Source organism: Elgaria multicarinata, chromosome 2 (genome assembly GCF_023053635.1).
Source record: "Elgaria multicarinata webbii isolate HBS135686 ecotype San Diego chromosome 2, rElgMul1.1.pri, whole genome shotgun sequence".
Classification (NCBI taxonomy): domain Eukaryota; kingdom Metazoa; phylum Chordata; class Lepidosauria; order Squamata; family Anguidae; genus Elgaria; species Elgaria multicarinata.
This window is the reverse complement of record NC_086172.1, coordinates 15,393,270-15,408,368: the sequence shown is the minus strand read 5'-3', so window position 1 is coordinate 15,408,368 and position 15,099 is coordinate 15,393,270. Positions and strand designations below refer to the sequence as shown.

General features: G+C 44.3%; 1 protein-coding gene across 1 annotated transcript; it reads right to left on the bottom strand.

The window, feature by feature from the left end:
- Window positions 1-695: 695 nt before the first annotated feature.
- On the bottom strand, window positions 696-14,705 carry PRLH (prolactin releasing hormone). Its single transcript, XM_063118541.1, has 2 exons — window positions 14,603-14,705; window positions 696-859 (listed from the first exon to the last, which is right to left on the bottom strand). The coding sequence occupies exons 1-2, from the start codon at window positions 14,703-14,705 to the stop codon at window positions 696-698; spliced, it is 267 nt and encodes an 88-aa protein (XP_062974611.1).
- Window positions 14,706-15,099: the final 394 nt, after the last annotated feature.

The window sequence follows — 15,099 nt, the reverse complement described above, 5'->3', positions numbered from 1 at the left end:
AATTTGTCAGGCTGCCTTTTAATGCATAATATCTTTTAGACTTGCTGCCACTAGATTTGTGTTTCGCTTAAGTATTGGTTGTATTGTATTATTGTTTTTAGGAATTCCTTGTTGTACTTATATTTTTATTGACTGTATTATATATTTTTATTATTATTATTATGTTGTCTAACACTTTAGATCATTTTAGCAGAAGAGTGACGATAGACGAGGTATTTTTCAAAGCTACCACTATGAATGTCCATGACTCAGGTCAAATTCTAGCCATTCTGACTAATCCTTCAGTTTATTAACGATGAAATATAAAATGAAAGGGAAAAATGCCGCTTGTATGAGAAAGTGTAGCTACTGTGCTCAAAGCATCCATTTGCATTATAGCAAAGGATGCTTTGCTATAAAGTTAACTATCACTGTAAGAATTTGTCTTCTTTTTAAGAACATTTCTTAAAGTGTTTCCCAGCATTTCCTGGTGCATTTTACACAGTAAAGTAATATAATATAGTGTAGAGAAATACAGTAGAATGACGCTCTAGAACCCAACACCTTCTAGAGATGCATTACTCTTTTGGTATTAGCCATAAAAGAAAGACTCCAGCAAGGTCCAACTTTTTTATTTGGCCTCAGGAGGGGTAGGCATGTGCTCACGCACTAGTGTTCTGTCTTGCCATCATTGCAAATTATTCATTTCTGCAGTATCATTCATCTTGCAAAGATTCATTGCTATCTTCTATAGGGAAGCAAGCTTGCTGATGCCTGTAGATGGATTTCTGGCCTCTCTCCCCAGCTGCTCTTCTTCTACCAAACCGTCCAACAGGTCGGATCCCTCGCCCTGTATACCAGGAAGGATCAATATCAGGATCTGGAAGGCAAAACCCAGGTGATAATAATGGCATTTGGCCAATACAACAGTCAACAGTGGGGTAATAATTAACTCGACAGTTGTTTAAGGGGTACTCCCCACAGGGTTGATAATAATCAACTGTGCTGTGGATTAGAATGGGGTTTTGTTTTGGTACAGCCCCCCCCCCCCCGTTTTCATGATGTATTTTCTGTTCTGTTTTGTTGATATTCACAATAACAAAAAAATGGATCAGGTTTGAGTTGTCTATTAGTCCCCACTGAGATGACTCACTCATCTCCCTCCCCGCCTCAGTCCTCCTCCTAATATCCCATCAGCCATTGCTGGTGAAAAAGATCCTGCTGGTTGGACTAGAGCGGCAGCTGCCGCTTTCACCGCTCTTGCCTTGTGACTCTGTGGCTGAAGAAATAACTACTGTTAACAAGGGAAATAACAAACAGTGTCCTCTATACAACACAACCTCTGCACAGTGTTGGTTATTTGTGTTGCTTATTTCGGCCGAATAACCAACTGTTGGTGTTAAAAATCTTCCTCTACACAACACAGTAGTCCATGGTGACTTAAATAACCAACCGTCTATTATTTAAACCACTATTGGTTATCATCTTGTCTGAATCCAGACAATGAGAACCCAGTGAAAAGCGAATGTTGTTCACTTCCATACTGCAATACCTTCATGGGCCTGCCATATTCCTGATTTGGAGATGCAGTGCTTGCATATGTTAAGGAAGCACATGCAAACCCTTTTTGACACAGTACCATGTACGCAGAGGGAGTGTGTAAAGGGGATTTAAATAACCCCCTCAGTTGATCAGGCTGAGACAGCTTGGATCTTATGAGGCAGAGACAGGAAACACAACTAGATCACATTACGCCAGTCCTTTTACAACTTCATTGGCTGTCAGTCCAGATCCGGGCCCGATTCAAAGCGCGGGTACTAACATACAAAGCCCTAAATGGCTTGGGGTCAGGTTATTTTGAAGGAACGTCTCCTCCCATATGTACCTGCCTGGACATTAAGATCATCCACAGGGGCCCTTCTATGTGAGCCCCTGCCAAAGGAAGTAAGGCAGGTGGCTACTAGGAGCAGGGCTTTCTCTATTGTGGCACCCCACAATAGAGGAACGAGCTCCCCAGAGAGGTCCGCCTGGCGCCTACACTGTATTCTCTTCACCTCCAGCTGAAGACCTTTTTATTTTCATAGTATTTTAACACTTAAATTTAAACTTTGCTGTTTTAATTCTGTATTTTAATCCCATATCAATTTGTGCTGTGTGGTTTTATCCTGGTTGTGCTTTTTATATTGTATTTTGCATTTGGGTTTTTAGATCATAGAATCATAGAATCATAGAATAGCAGAGTTGGAAGGGGCCTACAAGGCCATCGAGTCCAACCCCCTGCTCAATGCAGGAATCCACCCTAAAGCATCCCTGACAGATGGTTGTCCAGCTGCCTCTTGAATGCCTCTAGTGTGGGAGAGCCCACAACCTCCCTAGGTAGCTGATTCCATTGTCGTACTGCTCTAACAGTCAGGAAGTTTTTCCTGATGTCCAGCCGGAATCTGGCTTCCTTTAACTTGAACCCGTTATTCCGTGTCCTGCACTCTGGGAGGATCGAGAAGAGATCCTGGCCCTCCTCTGTGTGACAACCTTTTAAGTATTTGAAGAGTGCTATCATGTCTCCCCTCAATCTTCTCTTCTCCAGGCTAAACATGCCCAGTTCTTTCAGTCTCTCTTCATAGGGCTTTGTTTCTAGACCTCTGATCATCCTGGTTGCCCTCTTCTGAACACGCTCCAGCTTGTCTGCATCCTTCTTGAATTGTGGAGCCCAGAACTGGACGCAATACTCTAGATGAGGCCTAACCAGGGCCGAATAGAGAGGAACCAGTACCTCACGTGATTTGGAAGCTATACTTCTATTAATGCAGCCCAAAATAGCATTTGCCTTTCTTGCAGCCATATCACACTGTTGGCTCATATTCAGCTTGTGATCTACAACAATTCCAAGATCTTTCTCGTTTGTAGTATTGCTGAGCCAAGTGTCCCCCATCTTGTAACTGTGCATTTGGTTTCTATTCCCTAAATGTAGAACTTGGCATTTATCCCTGTTAAATTTCATTCTGTTGTTTTCAGCCCAGCACTCCAGCCTATCAAGATCACTTTGAAGTTTGTTTCTGTCTTCCAGGGTATTAGCTATCCCACCCAATTTTGTGTCATCTGCAAATTTGATCAGCGTTCCCTGCACCTCCTTGTCCAAATCATTAATAAAAATGTTGAAGAGCACTGGGCCCAGGACTGAGCCCTGCGGCACCACACTCGTTGCCTCTCCCCAGTTTGAGAAGGTTCCATTGATAAGTACTCTTTGAGTCCGATTCTGTAGCCAACTGTGAATCCACCTAATAGTTGTTCCATCTAGCCCACTTTTAGCTAGTTTGTTAATCAGAATATCACGGGGCAATTTGTCAAAAGCTTTGCTGAAGTCAAGATATATGACGTCCACAGCATTCCCACAGTCCACAAGGGAGGTTACCAGATCAAAAAATGAGATCAAATTAGTCTGACAGGATTTGTTCCTGACAGATCCATGTTGGCTTCTAGTAATCACTGCATTGTTTTCAAGGTGTTTACAGATTGACTTCTTTATAATCTGCTCCAGAATTTTCCCAGGGATGGATGTCAGACTGACTGGTCTGTAGTTCCCAGGTTCCTCCTTTTTGCCCTTTTTGAAGATAGGGACAACGTTAGCCCTCCTCCAGTCATCCGGCACCTCACCCGTCTTCCATGACTTTGCAAAGATAATAGACAAAGATTCTGAGAGTTCTTCGGCTAGCTCCTTCATTACTCTTGGATGCAGTTCATCGGGCCCTGGAGATTTGAACTCATTCAAGGAAATTAGGTGTTCTTTGACCATTTGTTTATCAATCTCAAACTGCAATCCTGCCCCCTCAACTTCTGCTTCACTTTTTCCAGGGGGGTCATAGACCCGCTTTTGGGAGAAGACCGAGGCAAAGTAGGAACTGAGCACTTCAGCCTTTTCTTTGTCGTCTGTTATCAATTTGCCATCCTCATTAAGCAGTTGAACCACCATTTCTTTCCTCTGTCTTTTACTACTTACATATCTGAAGAAAGCCTTTTTATTGCTTTTAGCATCCCTCACTAATCTCAGCTCATTCACAGCTTTAGCCTTCTTGACGCCATTTCGGCACTTCTGCGCCACTTGTCTGTACTCTTCTTTTGTAGCCTGGCCTTCCTTCCACTTCCTATATGTATCCCTTTTTGTTTTCAGTTCATCAATAAGCTTTTTGTGGAGCCACATTGGTTTCCTCTGTTGTCTTCTATCTTTTCTCCTTGTTGGAATTGTTTGTAACTGTGCCTTTAAAATTTCATTTTTTAGATACTCCCACCCATCCTGCACTCCTTTTCTCTTTAGGCTCCCTTGCCACGGGACCTTACTTATTATAGTTCTGAGTTTATTAAAATCAGCTTTCCTAAAATCCAGAGTACGTGTATGGCTACGCTCGACTTTTGTCTCCTTCATAATCAAGAATTCAAGTATGACGTGGTCACTTTCCCCCAGAGTTCCCGTAACTGCCACTTTATCCACTAAGTCATCCCTATTGGTCAATAACAAGTCAAGGATTGCTGATCCTCTAGTTCCTTCGACCACTTTCTGTAGGAGAAAGTTATCACCCATACATGTCAGGAATTTCTTGGAAGGGCCGCTTTTGGCAGTAATGGTCTCCCAACAGATATCAGGGTAATTGAAGTCCCCCATCACTACTACATCACACTTCCTTGAAACACTGGCAATTTGTTTCTCAAAAGTTTCGTCCTCATCTTCTCCTTGATTGGGTGGTCGGTAGTAGACTCCGATTATCATATTCTTTTTATTCCTAGCCCCATTTATTTTAATCCAGATGCTCTCGACGGGGCTCCCAATCTCATCTGCCTGTATTTCTGTGCAGGGATAGGTATTTTTAACATATAGTGCAACTCCACCTCCCTTTCTATTTCTTCTGTTCTTTTTGAACAAGTTATATCCTTCAATTGCTATATTCCAGTCATGGGAGTCATCCCACCAAGTTTCAGTTATACCTATCAAGTCGTATTTGCCTTCATGTAATAAGAGTTCAAGTTCATCCTGTTTGTTTCCCATGCTCTGGGCATTAGTATATAGACATCGAAGACCATGTGTTTTATAGTCTGGCTTTGTTCCTACCTTGTTGCAGACACTATTTTGGGACACTGTTGGAGCTGTTCTCTGTACTGTGGTGCATTGGCCTTCATCCATTGTTGCCTCAAAATTTACGTCTCCCACCCCCGTAAAATTCAGTTTAAAGCCCTCCTGATGAAGTTCTTCATGCTGTGGCCGAACTCATTCTTTCCAGCCCTTGTGAGGTGCAACCCATCCCTTGCCAGCAGTCCATGTTCCAAGTAGCGTAGCCCATGGTCCCAGAATCCAAAACTCTCACGACGGCACCACCTTCGAAGCCAGTTGTTCATCCGGAGTATTTTTCTTTCCCTTTCTAATCCTCTTCCAAGAACCGGGAGGATGGATGAGAAAACTACCTGGGCCCCAAAGTTCTTCAGTTTCCTTCCCAGAACTTCAAAGTCTGAAATGATTTCTTCGTAGCTCTGCTTGGCGACATCATTTGTTCCCACATGGATGAGAAGAAAGGGGTATGTGTCCGTGGGCTTTATGAGCTTTATGTTGGATGTTTTATTATGTTCTTAATGCTTTTAATTTTTGTGAACCACCCAGAGAGCTTCGGCTATTGGGCGGTATAAAAATGTAATAAATAAATAAATAAATAAATAAACAAACTAGTTTGGGAAAGAGAAATAGCAATGAATAAAAGAATACAAGAAAAGCAAATGCAAGTATTTCGCAGAGAGTCTCACACCCTCTCTGGGCAGAAAACTTATTATTTTATTAAAATATTTATATCCCGCCCTATATCACAAGGATCTTAGGGCGGTGTACATATAAAATAGAATAAATATACAATTCTAATATACAATTTTATACATATAAAATTAAAAAAAATATACAATTCTAAAACAAATTAAATCAGTAATATGTTAAAACCAATTTGAAATTTTAAAACAGTAAAATTCAATTAAAACCAGACAGCATTCAGGCTGATGGATTTAGCCATCAAAGGCTCAGTTAAAAAGCCATTTCTTAACCCAGCGCCAAAATGAAGCCAGTGCCAGTGCCAGTGAGGCCTTCTTGGGGAGGGCATTCATGTGAAGGCAGCACTCCCCCCCTTGCTCCTCAGCTGGATTTACGATCCGGTATAGTATTTGTGCCACATCACGCCAGTCCTCTTCCAGCTTCATTGCTGCCAGTCCAGGTCTGGGCCTGATTCAAAGTGATGGTATTGACATTGAAAGCCCTAAACGGCTTGGGGCCAGGCTATCTGAAGGAACGCCTCCTCCCATATGTACCTGCCTGGACCCTAAGGTCATCCTCAGGGGTCCTTCTCTGTGAGCCCCTGCCAAAGGAAGTGAGGCAGGTGGCTACCAGGAGGAGAAGGGCCTTCTCTGCTGTGGCACCCTGGCTGTGGAATGAGCTCCCTAAGGAGGTTCGCTTGGCACCTACATTATATTCTTTTAGATGCCAGGTGAAGACCTTTTTACTCTCCTAGTATTTTAACAGTCTATAAATTAATTTTAACCTTGCTGTTTTAAATTTGTATTTTAAATTTGTATTTTTGCATTGCTGCTGTTTTTATCTTGGTTGTGCATTTATATTGTATTTTATATTATGGTTTTATACTGTTGTTTTGTTTTGAATTGTCTTAATTTTGTAAACCGCCCAGAGATCTTCGGCTATTGGGTGGTATAGAAATGCAATAAATAAATAAATATGACAAAGGCAAGATAGCCCACCCTTATCTTTGCCCTGGGCAATGAATTCCACCCACAACATTCACCCAAAACATGCTCACAGATTCAGATAACTCACCTCCTGGACAGGGAGGAAGCCAGAGCTGAAAAAGTTTGGATGGGGGTTCTGTTCTCTGATGCATCTGTGATCATCCCCCCTGCCCCCCGCAAATGCCATGACCTCCCAGAAAAAAGGGAACTCATGGTTTTCATACCCTTAGTTCCTTGTTGGGGCTTATGCCCTCAGAGGAGATGCCTGGGATGCTCTTTGTTGATAATACATCATGTCCAATTCTGGAATGGATTGCTTTGTTATTGATAGGTTGACAGCATCCCCTTCCTCCCTGGTAGTTCCCAAGGTTGGATTAGGGCATAAGGCACCTTTTGTCCTTTATTATTGGGAACATCTGGCACCCTTGGCCATCTCTGTGGCCATCTCTGTCCTGTTACTTCAGAGACTTTGGGGTGCCTGGCATATATCCCCCTTCCCCCCTTCATCTGTCTTTCCCAGAACCTTAAGGCCATATACATTCTTTTGCACCTTCTTCCCATCAAGGCACATAGGAGAGGCAGTCTTGCTTCTCTCATCCTCCCTTCCTTGATATTCTTCATTGACATTTGCATCTTTTGGTAACACAGAAACAATCAGCTTATTTACAATTCACATTACATCCGAGGTCATGTTGGCATGTATCTATCTATCTATCTATCTATCTATCTATCTATCTATCTATCTATTTATTACATTTATATACCGCCCCATAGCTGAAGCTTTCTGGGAGGTTTACAAAAGTTAAAAACAGTGAACATTAAAAACAAATATACAAAAATTTAAAAGCATATAAACAGCAGTATTATTTAAAACAACTATTCTGGGGTCAGTTAAAAAAAAACCCTCAGCATATGTTGTTAACTGCCTGGGAGAAGAGAAAAGTCTTAACCTGGTGCTGAAAAGATAACAATGTTGGCACCAGGCGAGCCTCATCAGGGAGATAATTCCATAATTGGGGGGGGGCACCACTGAAAAGGCCCTCTCCCTTGTTGCCATCCTCCGTGCTTCCCTTGGAGTAGGAACTTGGAGGAGGACCTTAGATGTTGATAATAGTGTATGGGTAGCTTCATGTCGGGAGAGGCATTCCATCAGGTATTATGGTCCCAAGCCATGTAAAGCTTTATAGGTTAAAACCAGCATCTTGAATTGGGTTTGAAAACATATAAGCAGCCAATGCAAGAGGGCCAGAATTGCTCTTATATGTTCGAACCTTCTGGTTCCGGTTATCAATCTGGCCACTGCATTTTGCACAAGCTGCAGCTTCCAAACCATCTTCAAAGGCAGTCCCACATAAAATGCATTGCAGTAATCTAATTTTGAGGTTACCAGAGCATGGACAACTGAAGCCAGGTTATCCCTGTCCAGATAGGGGCATAGCTGGGCCACCAACCGAAGTTGGTGGAAGGCACTCCGTGCCACTGAGGCCACATGGGCCTCAAGTGAAAGAGATGGTTCTAGGTAGGGTGACCATATTTTGGAAACCAAAAATGAGGACAACATGGTCGCCCCCCAAGGGGGCGTGCCCACCTGAACATAGCCTTGGTCACATGTCTGCTTTTACAGCACACATTTAAGACAAATCTGTTCTACATAACATCTTAATGTTAAAATCACTGAAATAAAGAACAAGTGAGAGATTCAATGTATCTGAAATGAACTTCACTCATTCCTACTTTTGTAGGTTTTGCTGTACTTTGAAGCTTTTGCTATACTGTGTGATACATTCTCCCCTTCCTTCAAATATCTTTTCTGACTGTATCTTCACTCATTGCAAGCTGCTGTTGTTGTTAACAGGGTTTGCTACTGGTCCCAGATCTGTTTCAAACTTAGTATGGCTAAAGCTCTACCTAAAAGCTATCATGGTGCCAACTTTCAGCTCTTTATCTTTAAAAATGACAGTTTAAAAAATAATAATTTTAAAACCTCATTTTTAAAAAAATTCCTAAAAAATCAATGGATGAACGGATCTGTTTCAAATTTGGTGTGGCTAAAGCTCTACCTAAATCCTATCATGGTACAAAGTTTCATCTCTTTAACTTTAAAAATGACGATTTTAAAAATAATAATTTTAAAACCTCAATTTTTAAAAAAATCCCTAAAAAATCAATGGATGAACGGATCTGTTTGAAATTTGGTATGACTAAAGCCCTTCCTAAGAGCTACCATTGTGCCAAGTTTCATGTCTTTATCTTAAAAAATGACCGAGTTATAAGCATTTTTGTTAATTCCCATTAGAGCTGCTCTTTGGAGAAAAAACCGGATTTCCCCTCCCCCTCCCGGATTTGCCATCAAAACCCGGGCAAATCTGGTCATATGGTCACCCTAGTTCTAGGAGAAAGCCCCCAAGCTACGAACCTGCTCCTTCAGGGGGAGTGCAACCCCATCCAGAACAGGTTGAACACCCCCCATCCGGTCAGAAGAACCACCCCTTAGCAGCATCTCAGTCTTGTCTGGATTGAGTTTCAGTTTATTAGCCCTCATCCAGTCCATTGTTGCAGCCAGGCACCGGTTCAGCACATCCACAGCCTCATCTGATGAAGATGAGAAGGAGAAATAGAGCTGTGTGTCATCAGCATACTGATGACAACACACTCCAAAACTCTGGATGACCGCACTCAACTGTTTCAAGTACATGTTAAACAGCATGGGGGTCAAAACTGACCCCTGTGGAACCCCATACTGGAGAATCCATGGGACCGAGCAATGTTCCCCTAACACCACCTTCTGGAGCCGACCAGCCAAGTAGGAGCGGAACCACTGCAATGTGGTACCTCCCATTCCCAACTCAGCCACTTGTTCCAGAAGGATACCATGGTCGATGATATTGAAAGCCACTGAAGGATCAAGGAGAATCACACTCCCCCTGTCTTTCTCCTGACATAGGTCATCGTACAGGGTAACCAAGGCTGTTTCCGTGTCAAAACCAGGCCTGAAACCTGACTGAAATGGATCCAGGTAATCAGTCTCATCCAGTCTCATCTGGAGCTGGCCTGCAACCACCCACTCAAGGACCTTGTCCAGGAATAGAACATTTGCCAACGGCCTGTAGTTACTAAGATTTTCTGGGTGCAGGGAAGGTTTCTTCAGGATTTCTTTGTATTACCCCACATTTGTTACATTTCAAATGAGGTCTGGAATACACAGTGGCGCCAATATTTACAACTGAGAAGAAACACCGTGTGGGTGGAGCACCCCCCCCAAGGCCATAAAGCTGGCAACTTTATTGATAGGAAGGGGAAAGAGGAAGGAGGGTTGAATGGCAAGTTGAGAGGAAGAGAGAGAATGTAGCCTTCATTGATAGTAAAAGTGTTGTTTTGTTCTTTGTTTTTAAAGAAAAGGAGAATTTTTAGAGCCTGGGCAGCACATAGGCAAACACACATTTTTCCAATTTGGGGTTGTTCACAAACCCAACCTAAAATCCACTCATGACAGGAGTCCTGTGTGCACTGATTGATGATGATTTCTACTAGAAGCAGCAACCAGTAAAAGGGAAGCATACAAGGACTCTGGCCATTGGTTTCCATGACCAGTGAGAGCTGATGATGGACACACAGCTGTCTAACATCTAAATGCTATTCCTGTCGTTCTGGGCCAGTGGGAGGAGTAACATAATTGGGGGTCTAGTGAGAAAAGCCCATGTAGACAAACCCTTCTCTAATCCCACACAGTAGCCACCTTAATTCCCTTGAACCTCCCAAGAGCAAAGGTTACATACAGATCAACAAACTGCCTCTACCATGATCTGAATTCCTTTGTAAAGTTTATATTTCATCCTATCTGGTTTGAGGATTCATCCTTTTGTTCCAGCTGTCAAACCACTTACAAGTAGTTGCCACGTGCTGGGATGTCCATCAGTGCTGTGATGGTGAGAAGAAATACATCTGTAGTAAGGGCTGTAGAGTTGCTCAGCTGGCCCTGTTCTGGGAACCAACCTGGTCAAGCGCTCGGGGAAGTGCACTTTCCATGGAGAGCGTGCAATTTCCATGGCACACCATTCGCATGGCCAGGGGAATTGGGCCCTTCCTGGAGGCCCTGGAAAGCATGCTTTGCTTTCCCCCACTGTGCCAATTGTGGCCTTAAAGGTCCTCTTAAAACCTTGGATTTAAAGCCACAATTGGTGTGCAAGGGGAGGGAGGCAAAGTGTGCTTTTTCTAATGTCATGCTGGGGGAGTTGTGCACTTTCCAGAGGCCAAGGTTTTAAGAGGGCCTTTAAGGCCATGATTGGCATGGTGAAGAGGGAAGTCACGTATTTTCCTCCTCCACTCCAATGGCAGCCACCACCATTAAAGTGGAAGGGGGAAATACATGATTTCCCCAGCCCTGGGGAAATCACATTTCTTTCCCTCACCCCACCTCGGTGATGGGTGCCTTAGAAGCCCTCTTAAAGGGCCTTTAAAGCCTCATCGGCACAGGAGTGGGGGGAGAGAAACACAATTTCCCCAAGGCTGGGAAAATTGTGTATTTTCTTCCTCCACTGAGTTCTGCCCTTTCAGTGGCATCGGGGCAAAAATCTGCTGGCTGTATCTGCCTGGGCCTGTGAGGACCAGATGTGGGGGCATCAGTTGCCCTCGTGGGCCCAGGCCGATTTTTGCCCCCACTCTGATCTGTAGAAATGTCCTCTTCAGCACAACTGTAAAAGCCATATGAGCTTGCCCTCAACAGGCCCTTATTTAGGATGGGGCCAATGAGTCCTGGCCCCAGAAAGCAAGCCTCCAACCCCATTACAAGAATGTCTCAATCATTCTTTTTGTGACCCTCTAATGTATCTGCTGGGCTCATTCTCAGCAGTGCAATGAGAGTGAAGTGAACCAGCCATACCTGTAGGAAGTGTGGCCAGCTGCTGGACACAGGTTTATTGTTGTCACATTGTGGGCACTGTGGTTCACTGCTGCACTCAATGGACACATCAGAGGGTTGGGAGGAAAGCAGCAGCAGCAGTGAGAAAAAGCACTTCAGAATGGGCGAGGAGGAAGAGGAGAGGAGGCAAGTTCACTCATTGGCTGGGAGTGGGAGAGCAGAACACATGGGATGGTGAGGGAGGAGCAAGGCAAGGCCCAATCTCTTGTCCAGGCAGCTTTTCAACTTTAAAATAAGCTCCTCTTTCCTCTTTGGGCTTTTTCTATCTCAGTCAATGCGTGACTAAAGCTTGGTTCCCAATGAGAATCTTCCTTTCCTCTGCAGGTTACATCTGTAGGAGAAAAGTTCCAAAGTGCCCTAAGGGCCCAGGCAGCTCACACAGCTGCCCGCAAAAGCACATCTCCCTAGCTACCCCAAGTCTAAAGTAGGAGATGGGGAGCAAGCTTTAATAGCAGCTGGTACAAAGGGCTTCCCTGGTTGGTAGCCAGTTTCCAGTGGCAAAGTTTTCTGCTGCCCTGCGGAATATGCCCTTGCAGAGGAGGACAATGACAGGGAAGACCCACCTTTCTTTGTAGTTTCCATAACTGGAAGACTGCTCTACAGAGCAAAAAGGGGTTGCTGGACACTGCGTAATTAGGAGTGTAAGTTGAGGTGTGTTCTCTCTATACCAGTCTTTAGACTACAAGCCCTTTCCAGGCACAGTAACAAGGGGAATGTATTGGCCACTGGACATTCACTGTAGAAAGTAGGGGTGTGCACGGACCCCCCGCTCCGCTTCACTTGCAGATCCGCCATTTTCCAGATCGGGCCGCTCCGCCCCACCCCCGCTCCACCCACTTCCGCTCCGCTCCGCTCGGAGCTCCGGATCCGGATCCGGAGCTCCGTTTCCCCCCCCATAGGCTTGCATTGAAAGCTAAAAAATTATACAACTTTTTTTCTGTTCAAGTTAGAAACCTCATGTTTGGCACCATGACACCTCATGGGGATATACACACGCACACCAAGTTTCAAAGCAATCCCATCATCCCCTGATTTTTGGCGAATTTTTGAAAATCGGGCACCCCACACACAACATCCCTGCTAGGTGGGCAGGGGAGGAGGGAGGGAAGGCAGGCAGGCATGCAGCTGGCATTTCTGGGGGCATAAGGAAGTGAGCCAAGGATAAGCCAGTAATGCATATAAAATGGAATAAATCAATCAATAAACAAAGGAGGGGTGGAATTAAAAGCAGCAGTGTTGCTCAATAAACAGCAAGAAGAATTTTTTTAAAAAGGCTATATCTGTCTTTTACCAGCAATAGGGGGACGTGCCCGGGGGAGGGGGAAGTAGCTGCCAGTTCAAGACAGCCACCAACAGCTCTGAGAAGAAGTAAAACGCTCACTTCAACTCATAACAGGCATTGCTCCACCACTGAAAAGTGACCATTCACTTCAACTCATGATAGGCATTGCTCCACCGTTTTACTCTCTTTGGAAGGCTCTAATGGCCTTCCAGTGCAGGAGAGAGTGGGGGCACGTCCACGATGAGATGCCCTAGGGGAGCTCATCCCCTTGCACCACATCTATTCAGTTGTTCACCAAGGTTAGGGTGGGGAGCAGTGCTGTGTTTCTATCTCTTATTCTTGGCTTAGTATATGATTTCAGGTTGTGTTTGTGCATTTGGTGGGGCTACTGTGTTAAAAAACACGGGGAAAAGCCCGTTCAGATGAAGAAAGAGAAGTTTCCCAGAATCCCAAGTTACCTGTTTTGCCTATGCCCTCCTCCAACTTTGGGATCATCATGACCGGGAGCTGACTCTGCCCCTCAGCCCTTTGAAAAAGGTATTTTTCCCGCCGATTTTTTAAAAACTTCTAGCGCGCGACCCGTACAACGCAGAAAGTTGAGAGTAGTCTCAAAATGACCCCCCATCCACGACTCTCTGTGCACAAGAATTTTCAGAACGATAGCTTAAACCCCCCCCAGTTATCCCCGATTCTTTCCCTCAATGCAATCCTATGGGCGAAAAGCCGAAAACGCCGTTTGAGCCGCGCGGTTGACCCGATTTTCACAAAAATATAGCACGTGACACAGACAACGCAGAGAGGTGAGAGTGGTCTCAAAATGACCCCCATCCACGACTCTCTGTGCACAAGAATTTTCAGAATGATAGCTTAAACCCCCCCCAGTTATCCCCGATTCTTTCCCTCAATGCAATCCTATGGGCGAAAAGCCGAAAACGCCGTTTGAGCCTCGCGGTTGACCCGATTTTCACAAAAATATAGCACGCAACCCAGACAACGCAGAGAGGTGAGAGTGGTCTCAAAATGACCCCCATCCACGACTCTCTGAGCACAAGAATTTCTAGAACGATAGCTTCAAAAACAACCTAGTTATGCGCGATTATTTGCCGCAATGCAATCCTATGGGCGAAATGTTTTCAAGATGGCGACCGGAGCGCTCCGCCTGAACTAGGAGCTCCGAAAAATGGCCGCTTCTCTTCGCCTTGCTTCTAGGGGGTCCGCGGTCCGCTCCTACTCCGCCTCTGGGTAAGGCGGAGCAGGCCAATCCGCTACTGCTTCTACGCTCCTAATCGGAGCGGATCACACCCCTAGTAGAAAGCCTTGATTGGATTCGGTATGTATTGTTCTGCCCAAGAATCTAGCCACTTTAGGTAGCCCTCTTATGCATTTATACTCCTGTAGCACACACAATGAGATCTGCATCCTGCATTGAGCATGGGGTTGGACTCGATGGCCTTGTATGCCCCTTCCAACTCTGCTATTCTATGATTCTATGATTCTGTGTTGCAGTATTTTGGCTAATATGGAATAAAATGTGGGAAATAACACTGAAAAATGGTATAATGGAATGCATCATATGCCCTAACCGTTATCAGTGCACTTGAATACTGATAAGGAGTGCTAGTGCAGATCTAACCCTGGTTACCTGAACTACAAGAACTTACTTCTGATTTCCATGGATCGCTCAAGGATTCGGCATTCAGTGTCAGGAAGCACCAGGCAGTCCAGCAGCAGCAAACACAAGAGGCAGACCACGGGGAGCCTCATTTCCCTTCAAAGTTCTTGTGACTTGTGCCGAAGATGTTGCGAAGTGCACACCCAGCCTGCAGGAACATTGGAGAAAGAATTGTGCAAGGAAAGTATGCCTCAAAAGAGGTTTTCAGTATAGGACAGAACCAGTACACAATTCTACAAAAGTACAAGAAATCTGAAAGCTGAATTTCAAGAACTATTTGGTTACCTGAAAAAAAAAATCATTGGTAACTGAGGTTTGTCACAAAAATTTAACCATTGATATACAAACCAGGCATACACTTTTCATGATGGTCGATGATTGCTGATGACCATTGGAAACATCAATGTCTATCATCAAAATATCTTTCTTTACCCCTTCCTTCCTTCCTTCTTCCTATTGAATACTTCATTTGTCTTTTCATTTAGA

Coding starts and splice junctions, on each gene's coding strand:
- PRLH (XM_063118541.1), bottom strand. CDS start 14,705: ATGAGGCTCCCCGTGGTCTGCCTCTTGTGTTTGCTGCTGCTGGACTGC. Junction 860..14,602: donor GCGATCCATGGAAATCAGAA/GTAAGTTCTTGT, acceptor TTTGCCTTCCAG/ATCCTGATATTGATCCTTCC.